Consider the following 13,445-nt stretch of genomic DNA (forward strand, 5'->3'; position numbering starts at 1 on the left):
CTTGAACAGGCTGGCACTCCAGATCCATCTGAAGTCTGTGGCAGGTGGATCAGACCAGTATGGTGAACATGACAGAGGCTCCAGCAGCCAAATGGGCCATTGAAAGAGGATGCACAGAGGCAAGACAGAACGCAGCCATCTTCCGTTTTTTTTGTGCGACACTTCCAGTCCAGCAGTCTTCACCTCTGTGTAGCTATTAGCTAACTTGTGTTTACTGCAGCTACAGAGAGATATTTGTGTTTTGTTTTGTTTTGTTTTGTTTCTGGTTAAGTAATGGCTTCAAGGAAGACCGGGGTCTCTTGTGCAGTTAGGGGCTATAAATGCAAAGTTTACCTAGAGGGGGAGTGTTGAACATCGGCCACATATGAGAGCTGAATGAGGATATAAGGCGCGATATGATCTGCCGACGAAAAATCCCTTTGCTTGTTGTTCATCCATGAGGATGCTGAGTATAAATGGCAATCTACATCTAGGCAAAAACGTCATGTGCACTTGTTTTTTTGTTGTTGTTGTTGTTTTTTTTAATCTAGTTACAGACCACTGTGCCTTGACCGTGCTGTCATTTGTACATATAGCTATACGCTGATAAAGGTCTCTGTGTGCCGAAGCAGTTTTGAAGGCCTCATGATGCAGAGCTGGTGGTGAGAATCACCTCTAGAGATAAATTGTGTTTTCAGTAGGACTCCTGATATTGTCTTTTAAATGCAGATTTGTTTTTCTTGGAAGTCGAAGGCTCTTCTTTTTCCAAAGAAGCTTGTTTTTACTCATTTTGCTAGCTTGTGGGCTTAATTTATTGATGGACTGTAGTGACCGAGATGAGCATCTTGAGGTTTGTCCAGAGGAGCAGACGGATGTATCTGGTCATAAAAAATCGTTCAGACTGATAATCAATAAAATATTTTTTGTTCAGGCTTTTTTTGCGGCCCGGACCAAATGACCCACAAATTGGTACCAATGACATAAGAACCAAAGGGCCAGGTGGCCCCGACCACTGATTTAAATGATCCTTTCCTTTCCTTTCCATTCATCACTTTTCCTTTCCTTTCCTATCCTTTCTTTTCATGTTTCTCTGCTCTCCTGTCCATTTATTTCCTTTCTTTCTCCTCATGTCTTTATTTACCTAATCGTTTTATCCAAAGCCCATGACTCAAGGATACACACACACACACACACACACACACACACACACACACACACATACTCCAGCAGAAGAACGCATTACCCCCTGCATGAACCAACTCAGCTCTGCCAGGATCAGGGGGCTGCACATCACTGATAACAACAGAAGCACCCACACCCTTGCAGACACACAAACACACACACTCTGGGTTTCTCTCTGGTTTAATATTGCAGCTGATCAATGAGTCTGAAATATAATTCTGATTAACGGCTAACAGTTAAAGGACTGACTCAACAAACATGGCTGCCTACAGCTCCATGATGACTCCACTATGTGCAAGTCGCTACATCAAACAAGTCTCAGCTTCATTGTTGTGATTTCAGAGCTAGAATTTCAGTGTGATACCTGAGCTGTGCAGTGTTCAGTCACAAAAGACCCTGAAGCTTCACTGTGATGGATTATGTCACACTTGGGATAGCTTCATGCTAATCATGTAAAATGTCAATAACGGAGTGAGAGAAGACAAAGAGTGTGAGTGTGAGCGGTTGTTGGTCTCTGTCTGTCTCTGTGATGGACTGGAGACCTGTCCAGGGTGTCCCTGCCCCTCATCCAGAGTGAACTGGGATTGGCTCTAGAACCCCCGTGACCCAGAAATAGATCAGAGGGAGAAGATGGATGAATGAGTGGATGAGTGAGGAGACAAAGACAGAGAGGAGCTCAGGTGAGGATGAAGCTCTGATTCCTTCATGTCCAGCAGTTGCTGAAGCCGATGAGCTGCTCAGCTGGCGCTCAGCACTGTCTCCATCTGCTGGACAGCAGAGCCAGATACGCTGATAGATCAATGGACAGATTCTGGCATATAAAATCGGTTCACTCTTTTACTGACCATTTTTACAGAGAGCTAATATAAAAAATTTGCAATAAAAACGTATTCTTAATTCTTTCATGAGAGTTTCCGTCCGCGTTCAGGACAGCGTCAGAAACACGTGCGTTATCGTCATGTGACGTCAAGGTAGCGCCCCTCTGACTGACGTATACAATCACGTGTTGAGATCGGAATGAGGTGGCGTCAAACACCGGAAGTAGACGTGGTTATAAGAAGAATAAGCTAAGCTAACAGATTAACCCCATTGACTACAGCGTGTCTCTTCTTCGTGTTCCTCTGCAGTTTCTCAGGTGAGTCCGAACGCTGATGTTAACTCCTGCTTCATGTTAGTATCACCTCCCTAGTCATGTTACCGCGCTAACAGCAGCTGCGGTCGGAACAGTCCAAGCTTAAAACTCGGTGTTACAAATTCAAACAGTTCACACAACCGTCGTTGATACACTCAGTGCTACACAAACACAACTGGAAAAAACCATATTATACTGTTTTACTGATATTAGCATGTTATCTTAGGTTGTCCAACTAATAGACGGGACCTGATCGGCTTCGGCATCCGACTGCTGTGAGAAATGCATTAAAACTCATTCATCCAACAAACACACCGACTTAATACCAACACACTCAGCAGATGTGAAGTCTGGCTGATGTTGGTGGGTGAGCAGCTTTCATTAGCCAGTTAGCTGCTGGTCCAAGAGTCTCTGAGGCTGCTGCAGCCCTGCATGACACAGCTGCTACACACACGGTGAAAGGGTTGATCTGAGTTGAATCAGCAATTATCTGGACAGAAATAAATAAACTTGTAATGGATGTTTGGCTGTTGTGTAATAATCAGACACACACAATTACCGTCAGATAACGTTAATTTATGGCAGACCGCATCAGACCAGGTCTATGATAAACCAGCATGTACTCTGTGAAGCCTCAACTTCATTTAAACTGTAAATGTCAGTAGCTGATTTCCTTTTTGTGTCAGAAAACTCAAGTGTCACTATTTTCCCAGACCACATCACAACGCCTTCCTTTGATTGTTATGTGAAGTTGTGATGTTAATTTCATAGAATAAAGATTTCCCTAACTTTACCACAGCTAAAGGACTGAACACTGTGTGACTTTTGACCCGGTTCCAGGTGTGTCTGACACCTGAATCTGTTCTTTTTGTGTTGTGGTCAGGAGTCAGAATGAGTCTGCAGTGGACGGCTGTGGCCACTTTCCTGTATGTCGAGGTCTTCTTTGTGTTGCTGCTCTGCATCCCCTTCATCTCCCCCAAGAGGTCAGTGCCGACCTGTCCAATCCAGTCCAGATCAGTCCAGTTGATCTTGGGAAGCTGATCTGACACAGTTTCTGTCTCTCTCTTTCTCATTCAGCTACGTTAATGCTGTCTAATCAAGTTTCAGTAGGGCAAGGTTTTTTCTTTTTTTTTTTCTTCCCAAACAATGACATTAAGGAGCTGTGTCTTACTTTGACATGTTTCGACTACCTTCAGTCTTCTTCAGAAGTGTCATGATGTGTCTTAACCAGCTGGTGTTTCCCTGATGAGGGGGCATTCATGCTGTCTCACACCTGGGATTCTCTCCTCTAGGGACCATCGGGCGGCAGGCGGTGTGACTGCCTGGCAGATCTGTCAGATTGCCAAGCCGGTCACACCTTCAGGGAAACACCAGCTGATAAAGACATGTCATGACGCATGTCAGATGACTTTTCTGAAGAAGACTGAAGGCACAGTTGAAACATGTCGCTGTAAAGATACATCTCCTTAATCTCACTGTCTTGGGGGGGGACTTGTTCTCTCTATCTCTGTGTCCCTCTCTCTTTCTCTGAGGTTACCTTGTCTTTGCAGGTCTCTGTTCTGGTGTGACTCCTTTAGGACCACTAGATGGAGCCAGAGCTCCAATTTTTCTTATACACCTTACCTGTGTTCTTATGGGTCTGTGTGTATGATCCTCCAGATGGAACAAGGTCTTCAAGTCTCGTATAATCCAGACCATTGCTCTCTATGGAAACACCTCCTTCATGGTGGCCATCGCCATCCTGGTCTTCTTGCTCATCGGTACGTCAATGTCAATCATCAATGTCCTGTCTGTCTCCTCTGTCTTAGATGTCGAACTCCTCCATGGTACAGATCTGATTGAGGAGCTCCATCACAGATACTTTTTATATTGGAGGCTAATATAAAATGAATAAAAACTAAGGCAATGCTAAAAACTCTTAAACCTTCATTGACCATCAGTAAACATTTCCCACTGTTATACACACAACTTTAAAGTAACTGGTTTAATTTCTCAGAGGCCATGGTTCTTAGCAGGAAACCGGTAGCATGCGTACTCCGGGTAGGAAATGAGTCCTTACCCCAAGTGAAGGAGTTCAAGTATCTTGGGGTGTTGTTCACGAGTGAGGGTAAGATGGAGCATGAGATTGGCCGGAGAATCAGAGCAGCAGGGTGAGAAGTTCAGCCATCGGATTAGAGCCGCTGCTCCTTCGCGTGGAAAGGAGCCAGTTGAGGTGGTTTGGGCATCTGATAAGGATGCCACCAGGACGCCTCCCAAGGGGGGCATGTCCAGCTGGGAGGAGACCACGGGGCAGGCCGAGGACCAGGTGGGAAGATTATATCGCCACACTGGCCTGGGAGCGCCTGGGAATCCCAAAGTCAGAGCTGGTCGATGTGGATGGGGAAAAGGAAGTTTTGGGTCATCTGCTGGAGCTGAGACCTCTCCAACCCGGCTCCAGATAAGCTGAGGAAGCTGACGTTGATGATGAGCATGGTTTAACTTCTTCTAGCAGCAAAAGAAACAGTTGGTCTGTCTTTGGATAATGTTTTTATTAGTGCTTGTGTGCATGTACACAGATGCATTTCGTGAGGTGAGGAAGTACAGTGTAACGGAGAAAGTGGATCTGAACAATCACCCGACAGCCATCGAGCACATCCACATGAAACTGTTCAGAGCTCAGAGGAACGAGTACATCGCCGGCTTCGCCCTGCTGCTCTGCATGTAAGATCTATATCGTGTCTGTGTTTGTCTGTGTCCCATTACCAGTCACTGTAAATCCTCAAGTCTCACTTTGTTTGGTTTGATCCAAGTTTCTCTGTGTCTGATTGGCTGCTCAGATGGGGCAGGGGTCCAACAATAAGTCTGATTGGCTGCTGAGGTCTGTGACATCATGTGCTGTCATTTGAAGACAGCTTACTGAGCTGGATATCCATAAAGTTGAGGAGCAATTCATACACAATAATCAGCTCTGTCTGCAAGAAATATCAGTTTTAATGTCTCTTTAAATAAAGATATCACATCAGTTTCAGTTAAACACTATGGAAACTAAATCCTGTTTGGTGTATGGTGGTTGGGGCTTGGCAGCGTGGCTACAGGCGGTGACTGATCTGTCCCAGATGAACTCCCAGAAATCCTGACGGCTGGTTTTAAGGCTCGGTTTCTAAATACACACTGAGCATTTCTCTGCGGACTGAGACCTTTGAGATTTTGACTGGCTTGATATAAAACCTGCACCTAAGTTAGAATCAAAGACCACATGGAGGTCTACCTTTAGACTGTCTGGATCTTTAAGCTTTTGGTTCTATGGCTTTTTTTTTCTCTTGACACTTTTAATAACGAGTTCTGGGATCTCTGGCTCAAACAGGTTGATGACTGCAGCTTAAGAGTGATGTTTTTCTGTCTGTAGGGGGCAGCAGCAGGTTTGATCAGCTGCAGCTCTCTGACTCACTTCAGCAGCGCAGCATGTGATAAAGCAGCTGCTGAGTCTAGGAGGAAGTCTGAGTCTGTCAACAGTCTGCTGTGATCCAGGACTGTGACTCAGGAATTTCCAGACTCAGCCAATAAGGAAACATGTGACACAAGTTTGTGGAAGGGCTGAGGGGCTGGCAGCTGATGGGGGTATTTCAGGCCAGTGGACCGACTGAGTGGTCTCCTGCAGACGACTCTGTTTCTGTGTTAATGAACTACAGGCTTGATTGGGACAGACTATATTTGCCCCCAGTCCACACGGTTCTGATAATTTATGCAGTCTGATCCTCCTCCCCTAAGACCCCTGTCTCCATTCAGGAGCCTCAGGATCCAGGTTCTTCTGAGACCCTGTACTACAATGGTGTTGGAACCCTGATCTCACTTTGACTTCATCTCTGAAGGATCAGATGGGTCAGACCTTTATCTCTTGGTCACATGACCCTGTGGAGGGTCCCCAGTGGAGTCAGTGTTCCCTTTAACCTTTTGGACTTTGGGTACCTCTCATGAATATTGCCCTTGATGTTTTCTGTAGTTTAGATAAAAGATCTTGCTCTGGTCTGATATAGTCTTCCTTTCATGTTGTTTCTGCCTGGACAGGGTTCAGAATTTGATGGGAAATTGTTAGACTGCTCATTTAATCAGATCCAGCCTCCCAAAAGCTCCTTGACTAACAGAAGGGGGGGCAGTTATTCTGTGTATATGCCCCTTAGGTTGCCCCTTAAAGCCACAGCTGCCCTGATGTGAACTATGTGATTTGTTGGGTCGGTTTCTATAGACCTGTAAATCTGTAGAGTTTTTCTGGGGCCACGATGTCACTCTGTTAATTTGGAGCTTTAAGAATAAAAATTATTCGCTCCCCCTGCCTGTCAGCCCTACACACTGAGTGGAGACACACTCCTTAGCTGGGATGTTAAGGTTGATTTTGTGAAGATGGGGGCTGAGAGACATGTTATCAGTGACTGTTGGTCTGATTTCCGCACACACACTGTGCGTCTGCTTTCTGCAGGTTACTGCGTCGTCTGGCAACGCTGCTCTCCCAGCAGGCCTCACTCATGGCCTCCAATGAAGCCTTCAAGAAGCAGGCAGAGGGGGCCAGCGCCGCCGCAAAGAAATACATGGAGGACAACGAGCTGCTGCAAGAGGTGACTCACACACACAGAAAGAAGCTGCATAGTTTTCCAGATTCTCTTTGTTGACACACAAATTGAAAAATACAACACTTTGAGGGATTAATGACAAGGGGACAGTCTAGGCGTGTGTGTGTGTGTTTGTGTGTGTGTGGGTGGGGGTGGGGTTAGCAGCTCTGGCCCAAAGTATCTGGTTGCCACCAAGAACATTTCTGAATTGAAAGTTAAACAGCTAAGAAGAGAGGCTGTCTGATGTCTTGGGGCCCCCTCAACCGTCAGTGTCCATTAATGACCAGCAGGAGGCAGCACTGACCTCCAGCTGAAGTCAGGTATTCATAGAGGAACACTCAACATGCATGGCTCATTCCTAATGTGGCATACACACACAGTGGTAATCTGAGCTGGGTTTGTTGGGGGTGAGGAGATCACCAGGTTCTTCACTGCTAAAAGAAGAAATCGCTTCATCTGCATGTGACAAGCCTTTAAATGCACACACAGGCACACCCTGTTGATTTATGATTGTTGAATTTGGTTTCTGGGAAAATGTTTTTTCACTGAAGTCAGCTTAACAGTTTTCTAAAATAAGAATCTCTTAGTGAGCAGTGAATGTCTTGTACTACTGCAACATTCAGCAGTGATAAAGTTACAGCAGGTTGTGTTATTGTTGAGAAGTTAGCTGATTCACTGGGTTACTTAACTAGCTTCATGTTCATGAGCCTTAATGAAGTGATGAATGTAACAGCAGTGGAACCTGAGGGTCCTGCAGCTGGATTTAGTTTTGACAACAAACTGCTGTGAACATGTGATTCAGATTTTTAAAAAAAAGCTAAAGTAGGAAGACAGGAAGAGAAGTTTGGTCACTCTGCTGGAGTGGAGAGGAGGCTGGCTGTGATTTATCTGTCACCACTCTGATTCTCTGCTGTTTGACCGTGAAGATGCTGCTGGACAACTGAACTCATTTCCACTCAAGAACTTATTTTAGGCAAACTGAAGTTGGTGTGGCACAGGACAAGTCAGGGCTTGTTAGAAAGATTCTCTAGGGTGGAAAGGACATTAAGTAGAATAAAAACAAGTCCACCAGCAGACAGGAAGTGATCTAAATAGGGACTGAAAATTGTTAGACTAAAATGATTGTCGCTACAAAAAATTTGTTGCAAATTTTGAAATTGAGTATTGAACTAATGTTGGATCATTAGACTAATGTTTTGTTGGTATTTCATAGATTATTATCTTGACTTTTAATTAGAGAGAGAGGTGAAGGCCACTTGTGAACACTTGAGCTGCAGAAATGCTTCGCTGTGGTAACGGTCCCTATTTTTGACTGAGCGGTGTAATTGTGACACAGCTGCTGCATGTCATTTCAGACATGTTACATGTGCAGTTCACAGCTCTGAAATCTGGAAAAAAAAAATTGGATAAATTAGTTTAATGTGCAGGTTGTTGTTGGGGGGGAAACCCCTTGAGAGGTGAGTTCTTGAGTTCAGGGTGAATCTGAACTGGAGAGACTCCACAGATGTGGACCCATCTTGGAATTTTCTCACAGTCTGTCTCTGGAGAACAACAAACTGATACCCAGAAGCCTGATACCCCACCCCTGTGAGGAAGCTCCTCTGGGCTAGAACAAATATCCTCTGGTACGTCAGGAGCTTCACTTTCAGTCAGCTGCTTCGGAGGTGTGCTCAGTAAAACAGACTCAAAATAAACTTCATCAGTGTTTCTGAAAACAGTGATTTACAGCTCTGTTGTTTTTGGCTGAATTTGGTTTTCCAGTTGTTCTCTTCAGTTCTGAGACTGAAGCTCTCAGTCAGGACATGACGTCAGGTCACATCCAGCTGATATACATCACACTCTGAGGCTGGCTGGCTGGCTGAAATGATAATTGATAGACACTTGATAGACGCTCCTTTCCAGACACTTCAAGTCTTTTTTTCCACAATTTAAGTTTCATTCTGGAGAAGACGCTTTTTAAATAGTTTATACAAATTTTCTGGAATCAACAATCTGAGATGAGCTTAGCTTTCTTTAATTCCCAGGTGTTGATCTGAGCTCTTGCATGTTGGACCACAGCGGAATACTGGTGGAATGAAGACCTTTGAGGTCCCGTGGCCTTTCTGAACTTGAGACCTTGTGTTGCTGGATTTGGTTCAGTAAAATTAGGTTTTATAGCGAGCCCTCTTCACTTAAAGGTCTGAAGCCCAGCAGCTGCTTTGCTCTGTCTCTTGGAGCTCAGCTGTTTCCAGCTGAACTCCATTTGAATCTTTCATTTTACTGGAACCACAAACGTTTCCTCACGTTTACTCTCACTTCGCTGCCACAAAAGGATAAAGCACAACTTTGAGCTGCTTCTATTTCTGGAGTCGCAGTCCACTTTTTGGTGCACGAGCTAGCTGCAGCTGGCTGGTTAGCATTTCAGGTTTCAGTCCTGGCCAAGAGGCTTGTGCTGTTGGACACCTCCGCCCCCATTTCTCCCTGTTTTCTGTCAGCCTCTTTTCCATGTCTGAAATAAAGATCTCAAAAATAGATGAAAAAAATCCTCAGCTAAAATGGAAAAGCAGTCAAGTCAAATAATTGATAAATTAATGATAACTTGTCCGTTGGATATTAGTGAGCAACAAAAATGTGTTTTACATAAATGAAGTTTGTGGCTGTGAACAAAGTGAAACACTAACAGGTGTGAATACCGCACGCACACACACACACACAGAGAGAGAGCACAATTTACTGACATTTCCAAATAGGAGTTAAACAGTAACCTGACAGCCAATCAGAGAGCAGCATCTCTCTGTTGCTACAGCACACACACACGCACATACACAGCAGCTGTGTTTCGTGAGGGTTGGTATGGTATGAGCACCTGTTGGGCCCTCATTGGACCGTTAATGTAAAATCAAACAAACTCAGTGACAGCTCACAATTTTTCAAAGTTCCTGCAAAAAGTTAAATGCACTGCAGGGACTTAAAAAAAAAAAAAAAAAAAGGTTTGTTATTGGCAGTTGACAATCACTTAGTGCGTTACTGCCATCAGCTGGTCCAGCATATGGATCAGAATCTGTAAAACACAATCGGGGGGGGGGTCGTCGTCACATTGTTTCTTTTTGCCTTTTAATCATTTACCTTTTGTTCTCTTTAGTTCTGACTGGAAAAAGAAATGTTCCTTTGACTCGGTTTGCCCTCGTGTTTCCCTGTGGTGTCTTCACTTATTAAAAGTGAACTGTTAAGTCCGGTCGGGCCAAATCTGAGTCCTGATATTTTCCCACAAAAAAAAACTCATACCCTGACTTTACATATTGCAGCACAGTTTTTAAAACCTGCTGCACAATTACAGAAAGCTCACTTCGCTCTTCTTCTCTGGAAAGAAACTATGTAAGGCCGGCATCGAGGTGCCAGAGGCTGGAAAGAAGGCCGGAGGACCACAGGAGGAGAACAAGGTCCTGAAGGAGGAGGTAAAGACCCTGAAGGATGAGCTGGACACCACCAAGAAAGGTGAGGGGGGTGTGTCCAAAGGAGGAAGGGGAGGGGCTAAAGGAGCAGGTAAAGCAGGAGGTGACCTCTCTTTGTCCTCAGCACTGCTGAAATCAGACAGTGATGTTCGAGCGATGAAGAAACAGGCAGAAAATCTGACGCTGGAGTATGATCGACTGTTAGAGGAGCACAGCAAACTGATGGTAACACAACACAGACACAAGACTGACTGTTAGCGGAGCAACAGACAGACAAAATTTAAATTTATTTTTTTTTTTTCTCCCTGTTCTTTGCCCGCAGGCAAGCAGTGACAAGAAATCAGACTGAGATTTCATTCTTCTGTGATCTTCATCCACACCATCGTCATGTATCCACAGCAATGTGATCACTTCCTCTTGGGTTGTGATTGGTCCATGAGACCGACTGTTTTCTCAGACACTTTGGCCTCCTGCTTTTTTTTTTTTTTTTTTTTTTTTTTCTTTTTCTTTTTCTTCTCCTATCCCACTTTACTGTAAAGTTTATTTTTGTACAACTTTTCCAAAAGAAAGTTGTCTTCATTAAATCGGATCATTCCTGTTTCCTGAGCTTGGATCAGACATTCAGAATAATGTCCCCATGTCATCATATCATTATGTTAGTCATGTCAGATTTTCACTCAACTCCCGGCAATGAGAATTCAGGACTGAGAAAACCCCCAGAGTCCCCTTGTCCCCAGCACAGGAAGAACAGATACATGACAGGAAATATTAGAGCTGCCCCCCCTCAATTGAAATCAGCAGGAGGTGGGACACCGATGAGTCCTGATTGAATTCTAAAATTAAATTAGATGAAGAGACTTGACCAATCGGTTTAAAATACTGACAGTTTTTCTGCTTCACTGTTTAATGGCATCAGTTCATTCACTTTAATTGTCACTGAACTTTTTCAGTTTTAAGCTTTTGTCATTTTTGGGTGATTCTTTGGAAAAACAAGTTTTCTGTGTTTTGTTGAATCTGTATTTCAGTTTGATCATTTTTTTTTTTTTTTGGTTCAGTCACAGCTTTAAGAACTGTAGTTTAAAGGTCCTGTGTGTCAGCTGAACACTGCATGTTGGTTTAGATGTTTTCAAGCTTTAATCTCCAATAAAGTGACAAACAGACATTTGCAGCTTCTTTCTCTTATGTTGAAGAAAGTTGGTCCGACGCATTGGATCAGCAGTAAATCACTCTGTTTTCTGGCCCAATTCCCTCCAGCTTCCTCTCACTATCCAGTCTCCAAATTGCCTGTTTGTGTGTCTGTGTGTGATGGTTGTGTTTCTATATGTCAATCTTGGCCCTGCCCCCTCCCTAGTGTCAGGATTGCGTCAAAAGAATTCAACTGTTGAGGGCACCGTTTCCCAGGTCATTTGACATCTGAGGTCTTTGTCACCTAATTGGATGAAAGAATATTGGTGAGAAAATGAGTTTATTGTGTAATAGCACATTTCAGAATAATTCTTGAGCTTTGAGCTCTCTGGGCCACCGCAGTTGCTCTGTCAGCCGATTCATAAACCTATGATGTCCATATGACATCATGACCCTGGTGGATCCTTGAAGTTTAAGTTTCCTACCATCTAACTTGAGCTGGACCACGAGGCTGCTCTGCCCTGCCATGGACCCCCCCCACCACCACCAAAGACCCCCCAGCTGTCTGAAGCCTCTTTAGCTCTCAACCAGTTTGAGCTACATTGAGTCATCAGATCGTCTTTCAGAGTCGCTTTTTTTAAACCTCCACTATTTTTGTCTTCAGCTGAGAGAAAACGGTAGCCCTCTCCAGAACTGGACCTCAGGACTTGGTCCTCCTGAGTCAATTTGACAAAACAACCAAAATTAAAGCTAAAAGATGATTTAATTCATTAGACATTTATTTTGGCAACGCCCCCCCCCCCCCCTCCCAAACAATGGAGACGGAGCAGCTGTTTGTCATGATGCTGGTTTTATTTTTGGTGAATAAGTGCAGTAATTTAAAGCGTTGGGGACCCTCACAGGGGTCAAAAGTCATTGAAACACAGGTGACATCATCAGGAGGCGGAGTCCCAAGTGTCGTTACTATTGTTAAAACAGCGGCTAATAAATTCAGCTACTCATCTAATTGACTGAACCTACGGAGATGGAAGACAGAAGGTCAGAGACACAGGAAGAATAAAATGGCCGACAATGGTGTCCTCATGGGCCTCAATTTGGGTGGGAAGCCCAGAGACAGCTTGAAATGTCAGAACAGGAAGTAATGAGACAAAATAAAAACTCAGCTGATAAATTTCCAGATTTGTTTTTTTTTCTTTTCTTTTTTCTTTTTTTTTTAAGCAGAATTTCTCACCTTAAGAGTTCATCTTTTTAAAAATCATTTCTATTCAACAGAAGCAAGGATTTAAAAGAGGCTGGAAAGCAAAAATGATCAATGTTCATCTGAAGCTTCTGAGTTTAAATTCCGACTTCTGTTTCCAACCCAAACCTGACGGTCATCCCTCCAGAGGAGAACGATGCCTGCAGGCTCCACGCTGAGAACAGCGGTTCAAAGGTTCTGGTTGCCGGTGAGAAGCAGCAGAAACTGACTCTTTGTGATAACAAGATGTAAAAAAGAAACTTTTCTTTTTGTTTATTTAGATGTTAAACAACATTCATCCTGAAATCTTTTCTCTGTTCTAGAAACTAAGACCACGTTCTGAACTGGACTCCGCTGCTGTTGGAGCCGCTAGAGGTTTTTGGGAAATGGATTGGATGTTGTTTTGGAAAGTGGACGCTCTCTGTGGAGGACGGATCCTGTCTCCAAACCTGCAGAGGACAGACGGTCAGAGCAAACAGTCTCTGGCTGTTTTCACAGGTTCAGGTTCTCGGAATCCAAATGTTCCCTCTCCATGTGAAACATCTGGCCTCCCGCTCTTCGGGAGAAAACCGATCCTAGTCTCTGGTGACAGATAAAGTCCTGGACTGAGGTTTGTCAGTGTGGAGCCTGGAAGTCTGACTGTTTGTCCTGAATCTGACTTGTGGACGTATGAGTTAACCGAACTTGTTGTCCCAACAACCACAAATAATCAGTCAATAATAAATTTAACAATGAATTTTGACTCTAGTTGATGCTTGTTGTTTTTTTGTTTTTTG

General features: G+C 44.1%; 1 protein-coding gene across 3 annotated transcripts; it reads left to right on the forward strand.

Annotated features, from left to right (window-relative positions):
- The first annotated feature begins 2,172 nt into the window (after positions 1-2,172).
- Positions 2,173-11,469, forward strand: bcap31 (B cell receptor associated protein 31). 3 transcript variants are annotated; one of them, XM_029505571.1, is made up of 9 exons: positions 2,189-2,296; positions 2,520-2,568; positions 3,177-3,276; positions 3,953-4,053; positions 4,849-4,993; positions 6,747-6,882; positions 10,224-10,350; positions 10,432-10,532; positions 10,630-11,469. In XM_029505571.1, the coding sequence occupies exons 3-9, from the start codon at positions 3,185-3,187 to the stop codon at positions 10,654-10,656; spliced, it is 729 nt and encodes a 242-aa protein (XP_029361431.1). In that variant the 5' UTR covers positions 2,189-2,296; positions 2,520-2,568; positions 3,177-3,184; the 3' UTR covers positions 10,657-11,469. The 3 variants fall into 3 exon arrangements, with proteins under 3 accessions (XP_029361430.1, XP_029361431.1, XP_029361432.1); XM_029505570.1 differs by lacking the exon at positions 2,520-2,568 and having other exon boundaries at positions 2,173-2,296; XM_029505572.1 differs by lacking the exon at positions 2,520-2,568 and having other exon boundaries at positions 2,198-2,296; positions 3,134-3,276.
- Positions 11,470-13,445: the final 1,976 nt, after the last annotated feature.

Source organism: Echeneis naucrates, chromosome 7 (assembly GCF_900963305.1).
Source record: "Echeneis naucrates chromosome 7, fEcheNa1.1, whole genome shotgun sequence".
Taxonomy (NCBI): Eukaryota; Metazoa; Chordata; class Actinopteri; order Carangiformes; family Echeneidae; genus Echeneis; species Echeneis naucrates.